Source organism: Rutilus rutilus (assembly GCF_951802725.1).
Source record: "Rutilus rutilus genome assembly, chromosome: 17".
NCBI lineage: Eukaryota > Metazoa > Chordata > Actinopteri > Cypriniformes > Leuciscidae > Rutilus > Rutilus rutilus.
In genome coordinates, this window is record NC_140230.1 from 17,066,216 (window position 1) to 17,092,765 (window position 26,550).

A 26,550-nucleotide genomic window follows, 5' to 3' on the forward strand; every position below is an offset into this window, starting at 1 on the left:
TTTCTCGCAATTGCGAGTTTATATCTCGCAATTCTGACTGTATAACTCGCAAAGTGTTATGTCAGAACTGCGAGTCATAAAGTTTATGTCACGCAATTCTGACTTTATACCACACAATTCTGAGAAAAAATTGCGAGATAAAAAGTCATGTCAGAAACAAGCTTCCATAATTTTTCAAAATTACTGAATGCAAAAATAATCTCTACTAGACAACATCCTACCCTACCGTTTAAAAGTTTGGGGTCAGTAGGCCTAAGATTTTTTTTTGTTTGTTTGAAAGAAATTTATACTTTTATTCCACAAGCATGCATTAAATTGATCAAAAGTGACAGTATATACTTGTATAAGGTTACAAAAGATTTTAAATGCCGTTCCTTTTAACTTTCAATTTTCAACATTGATTGTAATAAATGTTTCCTGAGCACCAAATCAGCATATTAAAATAATTTCTGAAGGATCATGTGACAATAAATGCTAGGGTAATTCTGATTTGCCGTCATATATTAAAATAGAAAATAGTTATTTAAAATTTTAATAATATTTCGCAATAATATTTTACTTTATTTTTGATCAAATGATTGCAGCTTTGGTCAGCATAAGACACTTGTTTGAAAAAAAAACAAAAAAACTTCTTACCAACCCAAGTTTTTTTTTTTCAAGTAAAATATATTTTCTTAAGATAATATATTTATTTTTTTCAGAGTATATATGCTTACCAAACTGGCATTTTTGTTGTTGTATGCAGAAACTTTACTAAATTTGATAATTTATGATTAAAATAAGAAAAAAAAGGGGGTAAGAAAAATAAATAAGGTAATAAGTAAATAATAAGTAACTTAAGATAATATTCTCTGACCACAAGTTTTAATATCTCCAAGTATTTTTGCTTTTCAAGTTAATTTAGAATTTTTACTGAAAATTCCAAGTAAAGCAGTCAAAACTTTTATCAAAACACAATCTAGCTCAGCGAGAGAGAGAGAGTTTATGCCTGCTGCAATCTTGTCAGTCTGGACTGAAGACAGTGCCATAGGGTCAGTCCAGTCTGGTTGTAAAATTGACTGTGCTCTCCTTTAGTGGTAATTAGCCTCCACTTGACTCTTCAGGGGTGTTGTATTGAAAAGGAGATTGTATGTGCAGACAGGGCTGAGTGTAAATCCACACAGCAGGGTGTTCCTCACTGAGAGAAACAGAACGGTTTAAAAGCCTCACATTCTGGTAAAAGCAGCTTTTACACCCACGCCCCTGTGAAAAGAGGGATATGTGAAGGAGGTGAGGAGGATGGAGAGGTGCAGTGAGAGAGGAGAAGAGCACAGTTCCATGTCATGTCTCACACAGGGCCATGAAAAGGTCCCTGAGGCAGCACAGCTTGGGCTTCACTGAGTTTCCCCCCCCCTTATTGCTAGCCCTGTTTCATGTCCAGTTCTTCTCAGGTTGGATATACAGTATGTTTGTGTGTGTACGTGACCTCCTCATGAGGTATCCTGCTGTCAGTATATTGAGTCACGCTGCTGAGCTCTCAGATCTGTACCCATCCAAGCTCAAACTGTTGCCCCAGGCCAAAATGCATCACCCTGCTCTGCTCCATCTTCAGCTGCAATAGCAACCCCTCCCCTAGCCAGCTTCGGTCGCTCACACCTTCAAGTAATTTGATTACTAAAAATACTGGTTAAATATGTCTTTGGTTTTGCAGTGAACTCTCATTTGCAAGCCTGTAATATAAAGATAATGTATGAAGTCATAATTGTGAGATATAAAATCGATATAAAATCCCAATTTGAATGTAAAAGAATGTAAAAAAAACAAAAAAACATTGTGAGATATAAATTGCAATTGTGCAATACTCATAAATAAATGACAAATAAGACATAATGTTGCAAATGTGAAATTAAAAGTTGAAATTGTGAGATATAAAGTTCCAATTATGAGAAATAAAGCCCCAATTGTAAGATACATTATGAAGATACATTTATGAGAAATAAAGTCGCAGTATATAAAATATAAAATCCCATTAAGATATAAATTGCAATTGTGTACTATTAGGATGTAATTTTAGGAATAAAATTGCAATTGTGAAGTTGCAGTGGTGAGATATAAAGTTGCAATTATGAGATTAAACAATCACGTTGTGAAATATGTCACAATCAAGAAGTAATGTTACAATTGTGAGATATGAAGTTGCAATTATGAAAAATAAAGTTGAAATATAAAATCACTCTGTGAGATTGAAATTGCAATTGTGAAATATTAAGTCAATTATAAGAAATAAAGTCACAATAGATATAAAATCACATTGTGAGATATAAAGTTGCACTGGTGAGATAAAACCATATAAAGAGATATAAAGTTACAATTAAAAGAAATAAGATGGTAACTGTGAAATTATGAGATGAAAAGTCACAATTACCATAAATAAAAACTATGATTTTATATCTTACAGCTGTGACATATAAACAGGCAATTATGCGATATAAAATCGCATTTGGAATTATAAATTGGAACTGCAATATAAAGTCATAATTGGGAGAAATCAAGTCTCAATTGACATAAAATCACATTGTGAGATATAAAATTGAAGTCATGAAATATTGTCACAATTATGAGAAATAAAGGAGCAATTGTGAAATATAAATATCACATTGTGAGATTTAAAGTCTCAGTTATGAGATTTAAAAAAACGTCACAATAACTAGAAACAAAGTCTTGATTGTAGAAGCCATAATCTTCTGGTCAGTGATTCGACATATGGTGCAACAGCATTTCAGGTGACCTTGTGTTCCTTTCCCTGTCCTGTTCTTCTCTCCTCCCCAATCACTTCCTGTCTCTCTTTCATTATACTGTTGAATAAAGCCCCAAAATATGTGCAGTTGTTACTTTAACACAATTTTTTTTTACCTGATCTGACTCTAAAACCACTTCTTTTCGTTGTTTCCATATAAAGCCCATTTCTGAGTACCTGGCAAAACATTACAGTGTAGTCTATGCAGCAAAATTGTGCTCTTAAACGGTCGCCCCATGGCAGTAACATGCTGGATGCACAACAATCACATAACAAGCCCTTTGTACTTCAGAAAAGTCAGCCCGCTAAGAGCAAAGATGGCAGAACATCATGAGCTGTTTATTACTGTACGCTCCAACATTCGGCCTCCATCGCTGCAAGGGAAGATTTTTAGGACACCGCATGAAATGCGTGTTGTGCTCAACTCGACTAACGTGGCTAAATAAAGGCAGGATACAAAAGCGAAAAGAATAAAGCACTTCACGCTTCCCTTGTGAATTGGTGTGTGCACAGGTCGAGCCATCGATGAGATCAAGCAGAAAAATACAGCGCGCCTCTAGGGCCAAATGAGAGCCGTCCAGGTCCAGAGCTGCAGGCTATAGGAGAAGAAGGGTTCTGCCAGTGATCTAGTGAGTCATACGCAGCGTTTTGTGGAGAGAGACAGACTATATAAAAGCTTCAATTCAAGATAAACCCGAAATGTGGAGATTTGATAACATTCACTGATGTGCGTGAGCTTAAATCTGGAATTGTGCTAATCCCTGTCTCGCTCTTGCCATCTCTCTCTGTGGTTTGGTGGTAATGAGGGAGTGACTCCGTGTGTCCTGGGGTGGCTGTCTGTACACAGAGACATCTGGAGCAAATTAATGAGAACCTGCCAATGTTACATACACAAATATGCATGAAACACACACACTGCAACCAAAAGAACACTAAATTGGATGCAATGTCACAATAGCACTGTCATGCCCATCTGGATTCGTGAGTGTGCTGAACATATTTTAAAGATATTAAAGCTTTAAAAGAGTTAAAGTACATGTGTTTGAAGGCATATAGATCAAGCAAGTATGTGTTTCTTGAACTACTGGCTTTTGTGGACATACAAGCCTTGTCTACACTAATACGTTTTCGCTTCGTTCACTCTCAAAAGGTACAAAAGCTGTCACTGGGACAGTACCCTTCAAAAGGGTTCTAATATGTACCATTTAGGTACTAATATGGACACGTTTGGTACCAATATGTACCTTTGAGGGACTTATATGCACTCTTTAGGTACAAATGTGTACCTTTTGTAAAGGTACCGCCACAGTGACAGCTTTTGTACCTTTTTTTCTGAGTGTTTAGTCTTTTTCTCTCTGTTTTTGCCTTCCGTCCACACAGAGAAGGCCTTTTTGTCCTGCGAAAACTGAGCTTTTTATTCTTCTTTGAAACACAAATAATGAAATCTGAGAGATATCTGTCCCTCCATTGACAGCTACGCAACTACCCAAGTCTTTGACGCTTCAAAAAGTTCACAATGAGAACGTAAAACTAATCTACATGATTCGAACGGTTTAGTCAAAATTTTCTGAAGACACACGATCACTTTTATTTGATGAACAGATTGAATTTAGGCATGTATTCACAGGCACTGATCAGAAAACATAAACACAAGCTCAACTGAACATGCTTGACACGCAAGAACAAACTCAAACTTGCTGCGTAACACATGAGAATGAACCTTGTTGGTTCTTGCATGCCAAGTGAACATGCTTGAGCTTCTGTTTACCACAACTGATGTGTGAGTTGATGAATGTTTCTATGTGAATAAAAGCCTAAACTCAATCTGTTAATCATATATAGCGATCGTGTCTCTTCAGAAAATTTGGACTAAACCGCTCAATTTATATGGATTAGTTTTACAATCTCTTTATGAGCTTTTTGAAGTGTCAAAGTGGTAATTGCATAGCTGTCAGTGGAGGGACAGAAATCACTCAGATTTCATGAAAAAATATCTTAATTTGTGTTCCGAAGATGAATGAAAGTGTTACGGGTTTGGATGGAATGACATGAGGGTGAGTAAATTATGACAGAATTTTCATGTGACCTTCATAACAAAAAGAAGGTGAAATCAGCCATGCAACTGCCTATATTTTGACCAACAAATACATTTTGCTTGCATTTGATCACACCTATGAGCTAAACTCTTGCTGTATGTGCGCATATGTGTGTGAGAGGCTATTCAAGAAAAGTGTTTGAATAAAACACTCACACCTCACTACTACACCAGGATTAACATTGTAGAGAGTTGTCTTGAGTGAGACTGACTAATCAAGCGTGAACTGACACAGCGCGTTAACACTTCTGAGAACCAAGAAAGCCAAAAACACGCATACTCTCGCCCTATAAAAGAACAGAAAGCATTACCCTTTCATCAGCAACCACATATCCCAGAGTGAGAGCAAGCATGAGCACTCAAGTGAACAACTCACAGAGACCTATTGCTAATGCAGGACACCCACACATCATGTTAATACACTGCACACAAAGGCAATGATAATAAAGGACTGTTTATATATTATATGTCTGCTGAACAACATGGTAGGATAGACTCAAGTTACTCTAATACTCTAAAACTCTTTACTCCAATTGATATTTCTCAGGGTTGGTTTATATACATGTCAAACTAAATGGGGTAAGTTGTCACAAAGACAACCAGCCATTAAACAGGCTATTAAATTGGCTTTCCAGGCTATTTTAAACTGTAAAACAGTTCAAACGAACAAACATATAAATAGAGAGGAAGAATATAAAAATGTAATGTAAGAAAATTTGATTAAAAATCACCAATTACTTTGTGTATTTTCACCCTTTCAAAAGTGTTTTTGACCATTGTGCATCTCAGAACAAAACCCAGTAGCGGTGTTTGAACCCTGAATAAAAATGTAATTTTGACCAAATCGGTTGAGTGATTGATTCAATGACTCACTCATAAAGACATTGGCCTACTGGCATAATAGTTTAACCTGCAGAAAGAGTGAAAATCCCCACCACTAATGAAAATTCAAGGGCCTGAAATTAATGTTGTATAAAGAAAAATATAATGTTTTGGCCAACATTAATTGTAATTAATAAATTGTATCTAACCCCAACATATGAAACAGATGTGACATCTTGCCCCAAATTTATAAGAAATCAACTTGCCTAGGAACACAGTTCAACCAATTATATAACCAATACAGATGGCTCTTGTATATGCAAATAAGATAATTTACGAATCTGGAGGGGAAAAATGCACCCCTGGTCTCCTCTATAGGTCAAAAATCACTGCAACTTATATCTTTACCCTCTCACACGCACCATCTGTCATTATGTTTCTGTCTCTAGCTGTATGTCTCTCTTTCAGTGCTCCTGTGTGTCTCAGCTTTTTAAACAAACATTGTCTCTCTCTCCCTCTCTCTCACATCAATAATGTAACTAAATGTATCTCTGTGTTTAAACTCTGACAGGCCCTTCTGTCACTTTCCTGTTTAATAATAAACAGAAAAAGAGGGGGACAGAGAGACAGAGTGAAGGGGACAGTGTGTGTGTGCAACACAGGAATGAGAATGATATGCCAGTGGAGTGCATTACTCTAGCACTTACTTACTTGGTTTGGCCCACACAGCAGATTTTGCTTCCATCAGTGTGCAAACAGCCCCATCTCTCTGCATCACAATGGACCCACTGAGTGCAGCCCGGCACTTCATACATGTCCACGCTCAGGGTTACAGGGTACCTGAGAATCTATTTAGGAGTTCGGGTCATACACTTTTAATTACAGTTAGGGAACTCGGAGCAAGTCAAATGGGGGAAAACCCTGGATGAAACCATTTTAAACTGAGATTAAACAGATTAGTAATAACAGACTAAAACTGTGAGCAGAGTTAATCTTGTTGAAGCCACAGCTCTGTGTGTCTTTCTCAATATACACTCACCTAAAGGATTATTAGGAACACCATACTAATACTGTGTTTCATCCCCTTTCGCCTTCAGAACTGCCTTAATTCTACGTGGCATTGATTCAACAAGGTGCTGAAAGCATTCTTTAGAAATGTTGGCCCATATTGATTGGATAGCATCTTGCAGTTGATGGAGATTTGTGGGATGCACATCCAGGGCACGAAGCTCCCGTGCCACCACATCCCAAAGATGCTCTATTGGGTTGAGATCTGGTGACTGTGGGGGCCATTTTAGTACAGTGAACTCATTGTCATGTTCAAGAAACCAATTTGAAATGATTCGAGCTTTGTGACATGGTGCATTATCCTGCTGGAAGTAGCCATCAGAGGATGGGTACATGGTGGTCATAAAGGGATGGAAATGGTCAGAAACAATGCTCAGGTAGGCCGTGGCATTTAAACGATGCCCAATTGGCACTAAGGGGCCTAATGTGTGCCAAGAAAACATCCCCCACACCATTACACCACCACCACCAGCCTGCACAGTGGTAACAAGGCATGATGGATCCATGTTCTCATTCTGTTTATGCCAAATTCTGACTGAATGTCTCAACAGAAATCGAGACTCATCAGACCAGGCAACATTTTTCCAGTCTTCAACTGTCCAATTTTGGTGACCTCGTGCAAATTGTAGCCTCTTTTTCCTATTTGTAGTGGAGATGAGTGGTACCCGGTGGGGTCTTCTGCTGTTGTAGCCCATCCGCCTCAAGGTTGTGCGTGTTGTGGCTTCACAAATGCTTTGCTGCATACCTCTGTTGTAACGAGTGGTTATTTCAGTCAATAATTAAGTATATTAATAATTTCAGTTATTTCAGCATCAACAAGGCATTTTCGCCCACAGGACTGCCGCATACTGGATGTTTTTCCCTTTTCACACCATTCTTTGTAAACCCTAGAAATGGTTGTGCGTGAAAATCCCAGTAACTGAGCAGATTGTGAAATACTCAGACTGGCCCGTCTGGCACCAACAACCATGCCACGCTCAAAATTGCTTTCCCATTCTGACATTCAGTTTGGAGTTCAGGAGATTGTCTTGACCAGGACCACACCCCTAAATGCATTGAAGTGTGTTCACAACTGCCATGTGATTGGTTGATTAGATAATTGCATTAATGAGAAATTGAACAGGTGTTCCTAATAATCCTTTAGGTGAGTGTATTTCATCATGCATTTTTGTGAAAAACATGGAAATATCACTATCCCTTTGAATAGCACATGCGAATCTCCTTAAATAAATATAATTATTTGGTTAAAACCGAATGAAAACAAATCTGGCATTGTGTGTAAAAAGTTGCACTTCTCTGAATATAATTTGAAGAAATCAGTGGTGTAAAGTATTTGAGTAAATGTAATTAGTTACTGTATTTAAGTATGTTGTAGTCCTACTTAATATATCAAACTGCCAAATATCAAATATATAAAACTGCCAAAGTCTTGTGATTTCGAATGTTTCGTTAATTTCAATGGTTTGCCGCTAGAGGCGATGATTTCTGTGAACCCATGAACCAGCAATTTTATACATTTGTAGACATTTGGTGACACATTTGAATAGTAAAAAGGAAGAGTTGTTGTTAAAATGGGGTGGTGGTGGCGCAATGGATAAGACACATGCCTTTGGTGTGAGAGACCTGGGTTCGAATCCACTGTGAGACACCAATGTGTCCCTGAGCAAGACACTTAAGGCATGCGACCTCTGACATATATAGCAATTGTAAGTCGCTTTGGATAAAAGCGTCAGCTAAATGAATAAATGTAAATGTAAATGTAAAAGTTTTCTTATTGGTCTGATTAAGCATGCTCTTCAAAAAAAATAAAACATACTAAAAGATTTGTTAATTTCATTTAATAGATTACACCTTCAATAAAACATTTGTAATTGGTTTGTAAAAAGGTGTTTTTATGCATGCTTGGGCTGAGTTTTCACTGCATTTACAATGTTCTAACAAGCAGGGGTCACCAGTGTATGGAATTTTGAGCGCTTCAAAATTTTGCGAAGGATTTCTGCCATCACTTCCATCTACAGGGCATTGAAGGTTCTATGTTTCGTGCGTCTTGCCCTTACTCACCCAAACTAGTTAACAAGCTGCTTTACATGAAAGTGCATTAGCAGGTAGTTGTTGAATCGCAGGTGTTTCTTATGTGAGATGAGGATGTGGCTGCATTCGGCTGAATCCATCCGCTATGATATCTTTATGAAGGATATTGGTTTACTTGTGCCCTTTTTGAGCACTCGAGCTTAACTGAGACTTGAGTGTCTAGACCAATTGTTCCCAACCTTTTTCAACTCGCGGCCCACACAACCAAACACGTAGGTTTCCATGGCCCACTGCAAGAATTTTAACGGAATTTTTAAGTTCAGTAAGATCACTCAAAAATGAAGGTCTCTCAGAGGTCACTCTTCCGCCAGAAAGAGACTTGCGTACGGCCATTACCGGAAGCCAATGATTATAGTTTATAAAGTTATAAATATGCATATTTTTCTTACAAAAATGCTTCGCTTCAGAAGGCCTCACGCGTACGTGATCGTTAATCAATGAAGCTGTCTACACTGCACAATAACTCTTTACGTCATGTCTACACTTTGTTTAAATGAGAGGATTCTCAAGCTTGCATAATTCAGCACTGAACAAGTGGATTGACTAACTTAATCACCTCTGATTAGCCATTGCGTTCAAGAAATCAACAGATATGTCTGTGATTGGCTGCACTGCTCAACTCTGCAAAAGCACGTTGTAAATATAAACATTTGACGTTCTCCATAGTATGTTGCATGGGCTCTTTTTGATGTCAGGCATTAATGAAGATTTATCCTTACTTGTAGATGAAGAAACATATACATTTGTCCTTTTCAGCGACTCTGTTAATAACCATTTATCCATGTTTAAATCTGTTTTACCCTATAGACTACAATTGGTCATATAAAAAAATGTGTCCTGTCCCTGTGAATTTCAGTAACAGCCCTGACCCAGAATCATCCCTCTGTTCATTCCACGCTAACAGATGGAGAGGCCATCTGTAAATGATGATTTGGAGTTTCTGGAGACAGTTTTAGATCCTTTTAGCACTGTAGACCTGTTAATGATATAAATAAAGCCTTAAATTACCTTTAGAAGCCATAGTTGTGTTGGACTCTGATTTCAATTGCGACACGTTTATAACAGGTTTGATCATGTTGAATTTGCCAATTGAAGAATCACATTCACTCCCCACATGAACTAACAAACAGTGATGTTTACACAGTATTTCAAGTTAAATTTCCGCATAACGATCCACGGTATGCATGATTTAATTTTACAGATGTTAAAATACAGTTCATGGTATGTGCCTTAATTGCATGTATAAAGGCAGATATAAGAGAATTAGAATTATTATAAATCATCCTGTGTATAATGAGGTCAAAAGGAGTGTGTGTGTGTGTGTGTACGTTATAGGAAGCATTTTTTTTCCTCCCTTTTAAATTTTAGGTTTATTTTGCTATCCTAACTATGCACAATTATATGGAGAGTTACATTTCATTATTTTCATTTAGCATTGTTTTTCCCCCTGCTGTCCCTGATTAAATATCTTTATGAACAACATCATGACAATCGTAACGCTTAGTGGGATTCCTTGTGGCTGTCCTCTCACTTGACACTAATCGACTGACTAATTACAAACACCAAACTTAGTCAGTTAAAATAATTAAATTGTTCTGCAACATTCATTACATTTGTTTGAATGGATGCATGAAATGCCTGAGAGCAATGTGCTGAATGCTGCTTATCCGCTAAGTGGTCAAGAATCACTAAAACTATTAACATGTCGCATCAGCATGAATTTCAACTGCTTTAGGGAAGATTGCATTCAGGAAAAATATAGACTTTGAAATAAAACAAATTACTTTACAAAAAGCAGAAGAATCCAAAATAATTTACATAGTTAATTAACATAAAACCTTTATGATAATAGTGATTATTTTTAAAGTCACCATGAAATCAAAATTGACGATTCTTGTTTTTTTGTTTTTTATGGAATAATGCAGTATTTATTAATGATGAAAATAATGTGTACGGATGTACGTCGCAATAGGGAAAATAAGACTATCGCAACTTCCGTTTCACGCTGTCCAAGTACTAATGTTAAATATTAAGGAATACATAATCCTTTAAAAGCACAACATTTCTAAACACTCTGTTATAAAGTGCCCTCTTTTCATGTTCACTGTGTACTAAAGAGGAAAAAAAAACAGTAAATCTCTCCCAAATCCCTGCCCTGCACGCTCCAAGCCATCACTGTCTTCAGGAGGAAGAGAAACGATGCATAAGAACCAAATAGAGAGAGAGACAGACAGGAGGGAAATGATAGATTGGCAGAGAGATTTGTGGGGTCCCCATCTGTGAACATAATCTAAAAAAAATCTGTTTACTCACAAGCGGGAGAGAGAGAAAGATGGAGGGGTGGATTTAGTGTAAGCCACAGAATAATATCAGTTTCTTGGTTTTAAGGGCAGATAGAGGAGGGAGGGGGAAGGCAGAATTAAAAACACTCTCATCCTCAGTACTGTATATGTGACAGCTGTGTGTGTGTGTGTGTGTGTGAGGCTTAGGCCTTCTGTGAATGTGTTTTATATGACTGCGCTTGTTTTGTGTTTGCTCAGTTTTGCTTGTTCAATTTAAGACTTTAGGTTCTTTACACGAGGGTTTGACCCATTTCACGCTGCCCCAGAGGAGCCAGAGCTCAGCCGCCCCTCATCTGGAAAATATGTGCTATTAAATAAACATGTACTATTTCAGAAATAGTTCATTTGTAAATGGTACAATTGATTCCAGATAAGAATTCACTCGCTTCTTTTATTCCTCTTTTCACTCTCTCTCTCTCTGTCGGTGATAAACAGTTAATTAGATGAATGTCAGAGCAAGCATGAGATTATGGGAAAGGACAGCTTAGATGCCCGATTCCTGTCATATCAACCTTTGCTGTATTACGAATTTTGACAGAAGGTTTCCCTGTGGCTCATTTTTCATATAGGAAGTTGACAGATGCATTCCAGTGTCATGCACATTTTAGCAACGCATTCCTGGGGACGGTCTTGTATTTTCCTGTTGGTACAAAGCTAAGTCTGAGACCACTGGTAAAATGCTTCTATTATTTATTTAAAGGGCCCCTAATATGCTATTTTAAAGGTTCCTAATTTTGTCTTGGAGGTCTCCTAAAATAGGTTTCACCAACTCGAATTTTACGAGGTGGCTAATTTGTACGAATTCATACGACCTCACTCGTACGAATTAGTAAGATTTTTGCTAAATCGTACATATTTTACAAGTTGCCCAATTCATATGAGTTCGTACGAATGACCTACCCCTGACCCCACCCCTAAACCTAACCATCACGTGGGTTGACAAATCGTACGAATTCGTACGAATTAGCCACCTTTTAATCACTCATACGAATTTGTACGAATTGGTCATGAGATAGCGTTGATTTCACTGCACCCAAGGTTGAAAAACACTTTAATTTTCTCATTATATACATTGCACATCACCTAATTTCTCAAAGAGTCAGAAAATGGTTATTTTGAAGATTGAGTCTCTCTAAACCCATCCTTACTGTCAGCCTACTCTGTTCTAATTGGTCAAATGGCCCAGTCTGTTGTGATTGGTCAACTTACAATATACAGCGCTGTTGGAAATGAATCACCTATTACCAAATCTGAATTTCAGCTCCGTAGGCTTCCTCAGCGCTTGATTCACATTGATACGAACGATGGTGTCGGTTTTTCCATATCAATTCCAACACGATTCCTCATCCTTTGGAAGTGCATGCAAAGTTGATTTGCAGTGCTGAAAACAATGTCTTCTCGACATGTCGACAACACGAACCAAACTCTTCCAAGCCTCAGCTACAACTACAGTGTTTGTGGGGGGAGGGGGGTCAAATCGATTCTTTCTTTTAAGGAGACAATAACTTTATTTGCTATGCACTTTGATCTTTAAAACATTTTACATTGACAAACAGCTATATTACATACTGCATGAAAGGTAATATTCGGAAAAGTATAATGGGGCACTTAAAAAAAAACTAATTTATCAATGTATCTTTTCAATGTTAATCAGGTTTGGTCCTAACCAGCCTTGATAGTGTAAGCCCGTCTAAATAGGTCCAATGGCGGCATCCGATAGAACAGGTGACGCGTTACTGTCTTTTCCACGTGGCAAAGTAATTTAATTTAAGCTTTTATCTGACTCCATTTTATAAAGACCTCCGATTTAGGTTAGATTGCCAATTGGTTATTGGTCAATTATATAATAGTTTAACAATACATTTGATTGTTCTATTTAACTCTTTACTTTATATTTTATTTGTTCATTAGGAAGCTATGTCGCTCAGAGAGTCTTGCGCCGGCCGTTTACGTGGATCTCACGATCACAAACTCGCCAGTCTGATAGATAACCAGAGGTTATGGCTAAAGCAGTTCAACAAGGCCGCATACTCGCTTGCTATTGTTAAAAAGTACCCATGTAGCCCCCTACAGTCGCCCATATAACAACTTAGTTAAAGCCCGAACAATAACCAGAGGTTATGACTATACATTAAGATAATCCTGCTTTAACGCTTGCTATTACCAATAGTATTTTTATCTAGCAGTTTGTCAGGAATATAGAATACCACCAGATGTGCCTCACGCTCCATCTAAACTGGGCTCTAGTATGTACTTAACCCTTGACGCAGATTTGTGGAAACATAAGACTTCACTTAATCTACTTGAGAAAATAATTTCAGAGTAATTCAGAATAAAATCAAATGTAACAATTTATTATGTCAGGTAAATATATCATGCCAATTTCATAATCAGTTTAAAGATAATCAATACAATAACGTCAAATGCTCAGAGATAAAGAGTAAAAGATGTTGGCTAAACCTGACATTTAGAAAAATACATAGTGCTGAAGTATTTGAGGTCCTTCAACATTATGGGCTGATCTGAGTTACATAATCACCCTGAGACTCTTGTTGCATTTCTTTATATAGACAGAAACTTCTTTCACATGGAAACATTTGCTAACAATGGTGATTTGCATTCAGAGTTAACACCTTTTGGGAGCAGAATGCTATTTGCCTGGAAGACACACCCTCCTCTGTGTGCGAGTTATCTCAAAACTCTTAAGAACTTTATTACCTTTTGTTTTACTTCTTTGGGAATGAGACATTTGTACCAGTCGCAATGAGACTATTAAAATGATACCAAACATGTATAATACTGTATGATAATTATTCACATTAAACCATATAGATTTTTGGGTAAATATGGTGATCTCAGCGTGAGAGAGAGACAACATGGGGGAGGTGATTGACTCTGGGATGCTAGTTTCTCAAGAGAGAGTCAAATGTTAATTTCGACAAAGGCCCTTTGTCTTCTCGGGGTGTGGTCGTTCCTCAACCAGACTGCCCGGGATTTTCTAATTTCTCAATTCTTACAATAGGGAATTCTTATATGGAAACGGTTTCTATTTCTGTAATGTTGTGGCCAGAACTAGAAAAAACTGTCTCAGGTACTGATCATGTCCTTTATTTAATGGTAAAAAAGGGTTTAATGTGTGTTTAAATATAATTTTGCATGTCCTTTATTTCAATACAATGGACCCTTTTTACAGACAGTGATGACTTGGTAAATCTAGCAAAGTTTTTCATATTTTAATGTTTAAAAAACGTAATGAACATTTATAACACTAATTTATATATATATAATTATTATTTTTTTACATTTATTTATATAGCGCTTTTTACAATACAGATTGTTTCAAAGCAGCTTTACTGAGATAACAGGAAAATATTGCAACAAAGTTTGTTTCCAGAAGAGAATAGCATCAGTCCAGCTTAAGTCAGTTCAGTGATGTTTCATTTTTGTTGTAAAAAAGTTATTAATTTATTTAATTTATATATATATATATATAATATAGTCGCTCTGGAGAAAACCAGTTCTCATATGATGGTGTCAATGCAGGCAGATCAATATTATTGTTGAATATTAAAGTTATTGAAGTTCTTTCTTATTGTGACTGTTGTATATACGCGTGAAACAGCTTCTCGGACAAGAAAAAATGTAGGACGAGACGTTGGATGGTTGTGGTTTGCTATTGCTTGTGATCTCATGTGAGTGACAGGTTGTCCCGCTGGTGAACATGTCTTCAGAGAAGAGAAGAGATGTCATTGCAAGAGGGAGGGAAATGTAAAAAAAAAACAATGATGTGCACGGATAAATAACTTTTAATAAATACTGCAATATTCCCTTAAAAACAATAATTGTCAATTTTGATTCTATGGTGACGCTGCTATTAGTTAAATCATCTAATAAACTCTGTCGCTGTCTGTTCATCTGTCTGTCTCTCTCTCTCTCTACTTCTCTGTCCTTTTCTGACTCTCAGTTATGCTGCTGGACACTACGGAGTCCACCACTGAGCTAGGCTGGACAACGTATCCTGACACTGGGGTAAGATTCATGCATTCGTTTAGAAACGGCAATTTATGTGTATCTGAAACAGACAGATCACACTTTAGAATATTCTGAGGTGATTGTGTGTGTGTGTGTGTGTGTGTGGCGTATTGATGCCCTCTTCCTTCATATGTTTTTATTGTTTCTGTGGGCCTGTGAGTTTGTACTTCTTGTTTTGTTCCCGCCTTTCTAAAAACACAGGAGATGAAGCATATTTAAACTTCCTTCCCTCAATTCCTTCATCCTCGGTCAGCTCGACCGTGATATATTTGTGGCCCTGGGCAGCGCAGAGACTGTGACCTACTGAGAAGAACTGATCTCAGTCCTCTACTTACTGTCCCAGCTTCTCTTGCCAGACCTCAGTTTCTCTCTCTCTCTCTCTCTCTCTCTCTCTCTCTCTCTCTCTCTCTCTCTCTCTCTCTCTCTCTCTCTCTCTCTCTCTCTCTCTCTCTCTCTCTCTCTCTCTCTCTCTCTCTCTCTCTCTCTCTCTCTGTCACTTGGTCTGCATACATATCTTTGTTAATCTATCCATCTGTGCTTTTCTTATTCTCCTTCGCTCATCTTCTCATTCTCTCAAGCTGTCCACCCCATCTTTTTTCTCCACGTTCAAGCCTATTTTATTCTTTCGTTCCCTTTTTAGTTCCCTAAACGAATGTTTTCATTCCTCCAGCAGTCATTTCATGTTAAGTTTTTTGATGCTGTGTTTCTCTCCGTCTCCTCTTAGTCACTTGTCTGTTTGATTTATTTTCTTCATCCTCTGTCTCGCTCTTTCTCAGCGTGGCAGTTGTTCGCCGCCTTTTTGTGAGTCAGTGAGGGTGTGTGTGTGTCTGTGATTTCTGTATTGTGTATTTCTGGAGAGATTTGGGATTTTCAGCTTAAATCACCTGAAGAGGCAGGAAAGGGCAGGGTATTTCTCTGATATAATCTATGTCATTTTAACAAAAAATGCATCTTTAAGTATTTTTCACAGAGCTGTAGATTCCCATTTACATGCAATAGTTCTCCTAACATTGTATTTATTTTATATTCATTGCTATTTACATATTTTACAGTACAGCAAAAATCTAAGTCCATATTAAAATATGCGTGCGTGTGTGTGTTTGTTTGTTTGTTCAGGTATACCCTACATCCTCACAAGATGGCAATATCTGGAAACCTTGTTGGGAATTATTAAATTTTTTTGGTCCACATGAGAAAAACGGCCAAAGCTTTTTTTTTAGGTTTAAAGTAAATTTTGTTATAAATTACTTATGGACCACATTGTACTTACATTTTTTTTTTTAAATAGCAATGAATATAAACACATGTATGCATATGTATTATATAAACAAACTTTTATTTTAGAATCGGTTCATTACTCGATTTGACAGCACTATATATATATATATTAAAATATTTTTAAAATAAAAATGTCATTAAAAAAAACCCAAAAGGGAACACAGACGTCTGGTCCCAATTATATATTTTCAGGTGGATGAAAATATTGTGGTTGTGCAGTATTCATGCCTCAAGCTCATTTTTATTCTCTAACATTGTTCCTCCTCTCAGTGGGATGAGGTGAGCGTGTTAGATGACAAGGGGAGACTCATGCGTACCTTTGAAGTCTGCAATGTCAATCAGAACCCCCGTCTCCAAGACAACTGGCTGGCCACACCCTTCCTGTACCGCCAGTCAGCTCCAAGGGTCTTTGTGACACTGCGTTTCTCGGTTCGTGACTGTGCCAGCCTACGCTCACCCTCCCCGACATGCAGGGAGACACTGACACTGTTCTACAAACAGGCTGACTCCCAGAGAGAGCTGGAGAGAACCTGGGCAGCTGAGGTGAGTGGCGAGACTCTCACTTTCAAGGCCCGAACCTGCGATTATAATGAGATTAAAGAAGGATTGAGAAATTTGTACTTAGCTCAATGGTACATGGATCAGTGACATAAGACTCACAGGTCATTGACATAAAAACACAAAGTCAATTCATGTTGTAAAATCATGTTGATTACAACTGATGATGTGTCCAACCTGCACCATTGGGTGTTTCAAAAACCATGAAATATTATTATAATTCAATTTTATGGCTTGGAGATATCTTGAGGTCATGTCTGTAGCTCAACTTAAGTCTTACTTTCCAATGATCTCCTTTCTGCAGGACAGTATGGCATCATAAGTACAGTATAGCCTGTTATCAAATGCTGGTTTGTTGGATACCTTGTCCTACACCCACACACAGACATCATATGAAGTATTTTGGCAGCATTCAGTCTTGTAGCGTTCTGTTTTGTTTGACTGACTAAGATGTAGGCTACTTGGAACATTTGTTATGATGGAGCCTGAGGATTTCTTTTAAAGAAAATAAGACCCTTGTGCTCTTTGAAAGACTGTATATTGTATGAACTACACTTACCCAGATGAATCACTCAAAACTAAACTACATAATATCTCTGACATATCCCTGCAGGCTTACATTGATATTAATGTAAAACATTAAATCTAGAGTGGTTTTATTGGCTCATTGCTTAAATAAAATCAAATACTAATATATATATATATATATTTTTTTTTTTACATTGTTCAATTAGCAATGTGTAAATCAACATCTTTTGATCGTATACCTTTAGACATTTCTAAGCAGGGTGGCTTCAAGAGATATATAACTTCTACAAGTGCAATTACCAGGTCATGTTTGTTAGAGGAAAACACACAGTGTGGTTTTAAGACACCATTATGTGGAGTCTCAGCAATATGTGAGGTTTATTACTCCTCGGGGGAGAACCGGAGAAGATAATGCTCAAAACAGTAAATAAAAGTAGTAGTTATTCCTGTGGGAGTGTAATGTGGTCTATCGTTGTGTAAATCAAATGCTTTTCTTCTAGTTGTGCTGGTCTTGCAACTTCTCAGTTACATAAAGCTCTTGTCATCTCTTCTTTTTTTGCCTTCTTGTAGTTAATCTTTTAAATGCAATGCTGCCGCACTAAAAAAAGCTCCTTGAAGGAATAGTTCATCCCAAAACTGAAGCTCTGTCATTATTTAGTCAACCTCATGTTGCTCCAAACCCATATACTGCCATTTATTCTGTGGAAGGCCAGAGTTTCCAGGTTTCAGGGGCACATCTGATGGCATTTTGTTTAGAAAATTTCACTAGAATGGATAGCAGCTGCGGGAAAGCAATAGATTGGTGCTTGTGTCCAAGATTCCGCTGTTGGCTTCCACTACTGTTAACAGCTGCAGTAAACACTCAGCAAGACATTAAAAATAACAAATTCCAGTGCCGGATCGACACTCATTATAACACAGACTAACAATGAAAAACTCTGTTCAACATTTGGAGCTGCTTAAGCTGTATTAAATACATCCCTGCCTATTTCAAAAAGCAAAGTGATCAGGACAGGCCCCATTACGGTGGCCCAGTAGTGCACAACACAACGAAATTTAAAAAGCAAACATAAGTTCACAACACAACGAAATTAAGCCACAACACAACGAAATAAAGCCGCAACAAAACAGAAATGCTCCCGACCACTAACGTTAGAGGGCTCTCGGAGCCCGATAAAGTTCGTTTTCCTTGCCGTTGTTCTATAGAGTTGGCAGTGTTAATATATCAATACCACGATTAGTTTTAACAGTAGGCTATGTAACCATTGTAAATCGCCATAAAATATACTTCAAAATCACCCACATTAATTATAGCTGCGTATTTATACTCGCAAATGCTTTGACGTGCTACCACAGCGCATGATCCCTAAGGGAACGTCTGGCAATTACACCAAGTGGTTAAAACGTGTCATTTATTATAATATAATTTGGTAAATAAAAATAAAAACTATTTTGTGTATTGCAGAATTACAGGAAGGCATTGGCACAATTTCACCTGTTGTAAGTCAGCCTTTGAAACATGATAAAAGAAAAAATAACTTTTATTATATTACAGAAATTTCCTAAAAAAATAATTGTTTACTGTAAATATGAAGGGAGGTATTGGAAAAAAGTCAGTTGTAGTAAATCAGTCTACTACCAATACAATCAAGCTTTGGATTTTTAACATGTTTGTTTTAAAATGTTAAAAAGTCATTTTAATTCATACAAATTATACATTTTAACAACTTAAAGGAATTGGCAGACGTTCCCTTAGGCATCATGCGCTGTGGTAGCGCAGCAAAGCATTCTAGAGTATTAATATGCAGCTATAATGCACATAGGTGATTGTGAATTAATAAATGTCGATATACAATGGTTAGATACATACTGTTAAAACTAATCGTGGTGTTGATATATTTTTTAGGCCGCTGACTCTAAAGAACGAGAAAAACTAATTTTATCGGGCTCCGAGAAGCCTTTAGTGGTCGGGAGCATTTCCGTTGTGTTGTGGCTTATTTTCGTTGTGTTGTACATTTTCCGTTGTGTTGTGGCTCATTTCCGTTGTGTTGTGGATTCAGTTCGCTGTGTTGTGCACTACTGGGCCACCGTACCCCATCCACCCATATTAATATACTATATACTGCTATCTACAGCTATACAGTATATACACTATAAACAACTGCTTCTATGAACTGTCACTGTAGACTAGAGGGGTGTGCACATTCTTCAAAATGTCTCCTTTTTTCGTTCAGTGGGGAAAAGCTTATGAATTTAAAATGACTTGAGTGATATCATTTTAATATTGGGGGAACTATCCCTGTAAACATGACTGACATATTAATAATTAGTTTGATAGCTCTCTCTCCTACACTGTTCCAGCCTTCCAGTGGAGAGACGAGAGAGGGCTGGGTGAAGATCGACACCATCGCAGCAGACAAGAGTTTCAGCCGTGTGGAGCCAAGCCTGCCTCACCAGTACAAACCTGAAAACGCACGACGCATCAACGTCAAAACCCGCAGCTTTGCTCCTCTCACACGCAAAGGGTACGATGACCTTTTTGCCTTGCCCCCATCTCCCTAAAACCCTTGATGAATGATGGTCACTGTGTGCAGATGAAATGAGGATCCCTCTGAATGTGGTCACTCAGGATCAGGCAATTCTGCTGTGTAAATATCAGCCACAGTGTTAATATTTGCCATGATATGGTTTGAATATGAAAACAAACAACAGTTATTAGTCTGTCTGGTCTCAATGGATGTTTTGCTGGCTGTTAAGCTTGTCGTCTGTCTCTTTTCATCTCCCTTTCTCTTTATTCTCTCTTTTTTAGGTTTGTGTTAGCAATAGTAGACAGTGGAGCATGCGTGTCACTCATGGGTGTTTCCGTATTTTATCGCCGCTGTCCAGCAACCAGTCGTTTCCTGGCTTTCTACCCAGCCACGCCCTCAGGGGCGGAGCCAACGTCTCTTGTGCCGGTGACTGGGACTTGTGTACTCCATAGCCAATCACAGGGTGGGACAGCACCAAGAATGCACTGTAACACAGAAGGCGAATGGCTGGTGCCTGTTGGAGGATGTACGTGTGATGCGGGATATGAGCCCAATCATAATGGCTCAGCCTGTTTAGGTGAGTCAACAAAGCATGTAGTCTAATGGTGGAGATTTTGATTCATCTCAGTGACTTGAATCTTTTGAATCCATTTTCCAAAAAGATTTGTTTACTGATTCATTGTGATGGGATATGAGCCCAATCATAATGGCTTAATTGGCCTGTTTAGGTGAGTCAACAAAACATATAGTCTAATGGTGGAGATTTTGATCCATCTCGGTGACTCAAATCTTTCTAATTCCTTCACACACACACAAAAAAAGATTTGTTCACTGATTTAGTCAGTGATGGATTATAAGCCCAATCATAATGGTTTAGGCTGTTTAGGTGAGTCAAAATATGTAGTCTAATAGTGTGGGTTTTGATTAATCTCAGTAACTCGAATCTTTTTTAATCTATTTGGCAAAAACATTTGTTCACTTATTCAGTCAGTGATGGGATATAAGTCCAATCATATAGGCTCTGCATATTCAATTGAGTCAACAAAACATGTAGTCTAGTGGTGTCTCAAATCCTTTCAGTCTATTCACCAAAAAGTTTTGTTCAGATTTATTCACTGATTCATTCTGTGACTGTTTCTGCAGGTTACAGCAGTAAGTCATGGAAAATCTTTCTTTATATTTTATGAGTGAGTCATTGAATCATTTACTGAACTGATTGGTTAAAAAAATGTTTGCGGCCGAAACAAGGTCTTTATTAAAATTTGCATGTCTACAATACCACTAGAAAACTCTATATTATTGATATTTGGGTGTCTTCAATACTACTTAGAGACTCTAGAAAGCATTTTTCTTTGAGCGCGGTTCTCCAACAAATTGCGAGTTTTCTACAAAAAAAAAAAAAAGGTGGAACCGGTGCAATGAATTGAACTGAAACATCCTAAGCCTTTGATCACTTGTAATCTGCTGTGGAGATGATTTATTATTTAAATTTTTTCAATTTGTTTGATGCACCATTCTATATGCATATAGGTATGTCTAAAGGTGAAGTGGAACACACCTTAAATCAGTGAATGGAACTGAACAAAAACAATTTGTTCACGTAAATTATATTTAAAAAAAAAAGCTGATTCATTCATGAATCACTGCTAATGTAGTCATATGGTTTCTGTACACTACACTGACATGAATGAAAGTATTACCCAGCTGGATGTATTTTTTGATTTAGACTCTGCATACAGTGACCTGAAAATGTATTTGTGACATTTAAGTTACAGTCTTTTAGTTACAGTAAAAAAAAAAAAAATCAAACCACATGGCATTTAGAAACAGTGATGAATTAGCTTCAGTATTTTCTTCTTTTTTAAATGACTTTTAACTAATTGGTGTCAACTTTATTTTTAGTGGATGAAGTCAGTTCATCTCAGGTTCACACTGGTCTCCTATCAGTGTTTTCACAGGTATAGCTTATCATATTTACTATGAGTATGATCCACTGGTTTGACAACCAGAAAGTGTCCAAATACTTCTAACCACCAGCCCCCTTTCACTTACCTTATCATTTCATTGTGTGTGCATCATTGTTGTGTCAGTTATCTCTGAATCAGAACTCTGCGGGCTTCCTGTCATAGTAATTATGCACAAAATTTGAGGGACAAAGAATTACACACGGTGTATTCAGACAAGCTGGAAGGTGCCCATAAACACAGATCTAATTAAAAACACAAAAGACAAACCCTGCATTGCATGCAATGTGTTTTGTGGTTCCTAGTTACAAATTTGTCTCCACAAGTTAGCTAACGAGGGGGTGCCCTCATTTGGAAAAATATTCAGAAGTTAAATAATTATTCTTTAAGTGTAAACTACAAAAAGAATCCTGTTAGGGGTATTTTAGGAAAGTGAAAATGCAATACTTGACTAAATAATAACTGATCAAAAGTGACAGTAAATACTTTTACATTGTTACAAATGTAAAAATATTATCAAGGTTTCCACAAACATATTCAACATTGATAATAATGTTTCTTGAGCTTCAAATCAATATATTAGAATTTCTGAATGATCGTGTGCGTCACAGAAAAAAATTACATTTCAAATATATTGAAATAGAAAACAATTACTTTAAATTGATATAATATTTCACAATATTACTGTTTTTAATGTATTTTTTCTCAAATAAATCCAGCCAAAAAAAAAATCTTACCAACCCCAAACTTTTGAAGAGTAGTATAGATTTATATATGAACAAATTACTGTTTTGGGGATATATATATTTTTTTTAAATGGATGTCCCTGGGCAATTAGTCTGTAGTATTTATAATTAGCTTAGTTTATTTTTGGGTCAGGTTGTGTTTACCTGAAATCAATATAGTAGTGGCTAGTACTTGTTTGTGTATATCTGTATTTTTCTTGTAACTTTGTCAGCATCATTTGCATTTTCAGTATTGTCTTTTTCCTTTATTGTCTGTTGATTAGCTGATGGAAGAGAAGCAAATAGAGAATTTAAGAAATGTTTAAGACTAACTCATCTTTATCATCAACAAGTTCTTTCTTTCTATCTATATTAGCAATTGAGGTCAGAGAGGAAGAGAGAGATGCAGTAGAAGTGGAAGAAAGTGGAGCTGAAAGGGGTTAATTTCTGAGGGCGATGCGAGTAATTCAGACAAGAAGTTTTGAGATATCTTGAAGACGAAAGTAGAGTGGTGGGGAGACGGAGAGAGAGGGGGGATAAGAGAGGGTTGTGACACATTTAGGTCACAGTGATGTAATGGCCATTCAGCTGAACAAGTGACAGAAACCACAGGGAAGAGGAGGGGGAAGGACATGGTAGTGGACACGAGTTAAAGACTTAGAGGACTGAGATAGCAGAAATTCCTGATGTATTTTCTCGAGTCAGTGCAGGTGTTCCAGAATCTATATTTCATTTAGATGTCGATTTCAGCACTTTTTGTCTCCTTTTTGTATTCCAAACAGGGTTTGGCAGGAATGTGAGTTATGATTTATGATCTAAATTTATGACCCGTGAGAGATGACAGTGACATATGTAGCCTACTGCAAAAAATAATCAAAATAAAATAAAATTAATTAATTAATTTTGCTTGATTAGTATTTTTATGTCTTTTCACAAAAAAATAATTAAGCAAGATAAATTACTTTAGAATAAAAATTACAATATTTTAATTTACTTAAAACTATTTTTTTTTTTTTTTTTTTTACATCTGAAGGATAAACCTCAAAATTGTTTGTTTATTTATTTATTTACCCATGTTGCTTCTTTGCTGTCTAGTCAAGGGCATCAGCTTTCTTCAATTGCCAAAATTAATAAACAGCTTAATTAAAGCTGTTATTGCTGATAAATGATAAATGGTCAATAATAAAATTCTTAAATAAAACTTAAGAATAATACTTAATAAATAATAAATTAAAAATAAAACACTTAAATGCTCCTAATTTAGGCATCACAACATCATAATGTGCAGTATGAAAATGGATATACATTTTTTTTTTAGATCTTATAAAGATTACATTTAATAGTGTTATTAATGTTTTTAAAGATTAACTTTAAGTGATTAGGTGACAGAAAAGAAAGTGTAAGAGTAAATAGGAATGTAATTAAATTTCCAATATTTACCAATGTTGATGAATAATAATAATAATAAACAACACATTGTATGTATGTATGTGTGTGTGTGTGTATATATATATATATATATATATATATATATATATATATATATATATATATATATATATATATATATATATATGTATGTGTGTGTGTGGCCCTGGATCATAAAACCAGTCACAAGTAGCACGGGTATATTTGTGGTAATAGCCAACAATACATTGTATGGGTCAAAATTACCGATTTTTCTTTTATGGCAAAAATCATTAAAGATCATGTTCCATGAAGATATTTTGTAAATTTCCTACCGTAAATATATACAATGAGTGAATGCAGCACAATCTCGAACATAAATGGACAACTTTAAAGACAAACTTTCGATTTTTTTTCACCCTCACCAGAAAAATTCCATATTTTCTGGACAAATGTGTTGATATACTGTATCAGATTTGAGGCCTTAAGCTTTGAGCAAGTTGTGAGCTAAAGAGCAAGTCTCAACGGCCCCATAGACATGACTGTTCTTTTGCTTTGCCCTCAATTGTCCTTCAAGATTGTAGTCAATAAAGCACGACTGAGCAGATGAAACAATTACACCTGCTCATCCACACATGAAAACTTTTTTAGCATAGTGGACAGCTCAGTGTCCATCCTTCCATCCCATGCGGGCCTAATATCAAATGTCATTTGCAGAATCTTCCAGATTCTGGGTATAATTAACTTTTTCGTTAGATTTTCTGGTGTTTATAAAGGCAGAATGACTCATTTTCACTCCTTACATACTAATATTCTAAACAGCAGCCTTGAAAGGAGGGGTGACGTTGATTTGCTGTAGGATGTATATCCTCCAAGTTATTAAGGCCATTCAGATAGCATAAAGGCACACTCTTGATATAAAATAGTATGACATTTTTAATTTGCATGTTGATCTGTGTCGTTTTGCCCGATTCTCTGGGATGAATAGGATGGAACCAAAATGTAACTGGTGACTACTAGGTTGTTTATAGTCTCTACCTCAGACATGAGTCATGTCCACAAAATGGAAAGCCCTTCAGGAGTTTCGAAGTCGTCATCTGATTGGTTGAATTCGACAAGATTTTCGGGAGACGCATGTGTACTTTAACGGTCAACCTGAAAACAAAGCCGTCATGCCGCCAAAGACCCTCATGGAAGAAGAAAGCCATTGTATTTACAACTGTTGCATTGAGGGCTAATCAGGATCAATTAAACTTTGGATTTTCAAAGTATGTGAGGTTCGCAGCACCATTGTTGTAGTAGACTTGCACAACATTCTTGAATAAATCATTTAATATGCGCTCCAGTCTGTTATCGTAGCGCCTTTACATTTCCATTCCCCTAAACATGATGCGGAACAAAACAAATTATGATTGGTTGCTTTACATGTTGGTCAGGCGTCCTCTTGGCCAATGAAAGCTGCGATGGAGTGCAAATCTTCTGCCGTCAATCTGAAGTTCTGGCAGCGCGAGAGGTTATTTATAATGTGCAGAGGGCTTTTTGATTGTGGTACATACTTTATATTGCCTACTCTAACCATGAATACTAACACATTCTACAATGACTGAACACAAAGTGGATAGCGTTACTTGTCAGTGGATGAAACTTGAAAGCTGTGTATTGCCTACATTTCCAAAGGCTGCTCCAGTGCACATGTTGAATAAGTTTTGTTGTAATGCTTTCTGAAGGGAACGCAGAAGAGGGAAAAGCCTTGCCAAAAGAGTTGCCAATTTGCGTTTGACTTTTTTTTTTTTTTGTGCAAGCATGATTTGATTTTATTGTACTGATGCAAATCATCCATTGTCGAACGACCGTCCGCCTTTAGATAGGACGTCCAGGAGCTTTCAGTCTCCAGTTCTCCCAAATCTAATCAACGGAAAACAAGCGTATTGTGAAATCCAGGAGCCAGCAGAGCATTACAAGCAAATAATTTCACATTAAACGGGATAATTATGGAGATTAATTAGAGAGAATTGTATGTCCTAGGGTGGTTTCTATAGCGGTTTGAGAAGCTTAGCTCAGAGAGAGAGAGAGAGAGTGCATACCTTTTTATGTCCCGTTTTTGAAGTTGTGCGTCAGTCACTGTGTTTGTTGTTTGTGTGTTTACGTGTGTTTGTGTTTGTGCATCTGTGTGCTTTAGTCAGAACGCTGCAAGCCGAATAAAGAGAATGAGAGCAACCACGAGAGGAAGAGAGAGAGAGAGAAATTGGGTCAGCTATCTAAATACCACGTACGATGTCAACGGCAAATTATACACTTCACTGAGGTCTCTCGCTCTCTCTCCCTGCCCATTTGCT

The 26,550-nt window shown here is 37.0% G+C and overlaps 1 protein-coding gene across 1 annotated transcript in view; it reads left to right on the top strand.

Moving 5' to 3' along the window:
• ephb6 (eph receptor B6) overlaps window positions 1-26,550 on the top strand; it is a 46,968-nt gene that overhangs the window by 2,162 nt on the left and 18,256 nt on the right. Inside the window, exons 2-5 of the mRNA XM_084385110.1 lie at window positions 15,159-15,223; window positions 16,775-17,047; window positions 19,952-20,115; window positions 20,400-20,695. Coding sequence (XP_084241236.1) covers window positions 15,159-15,223; window positions 16,775-17,047; window positions 19,952-20,115; window positions 20,400-20,695 — 798 coding nt within the window. The remainder of the gene's footprint in view (window positions 1-15,158; window positions 15,224-16,774; window positions 17,048-19,951; window positions 20,116-20,399; window positions 20,696-26,550) is intronic.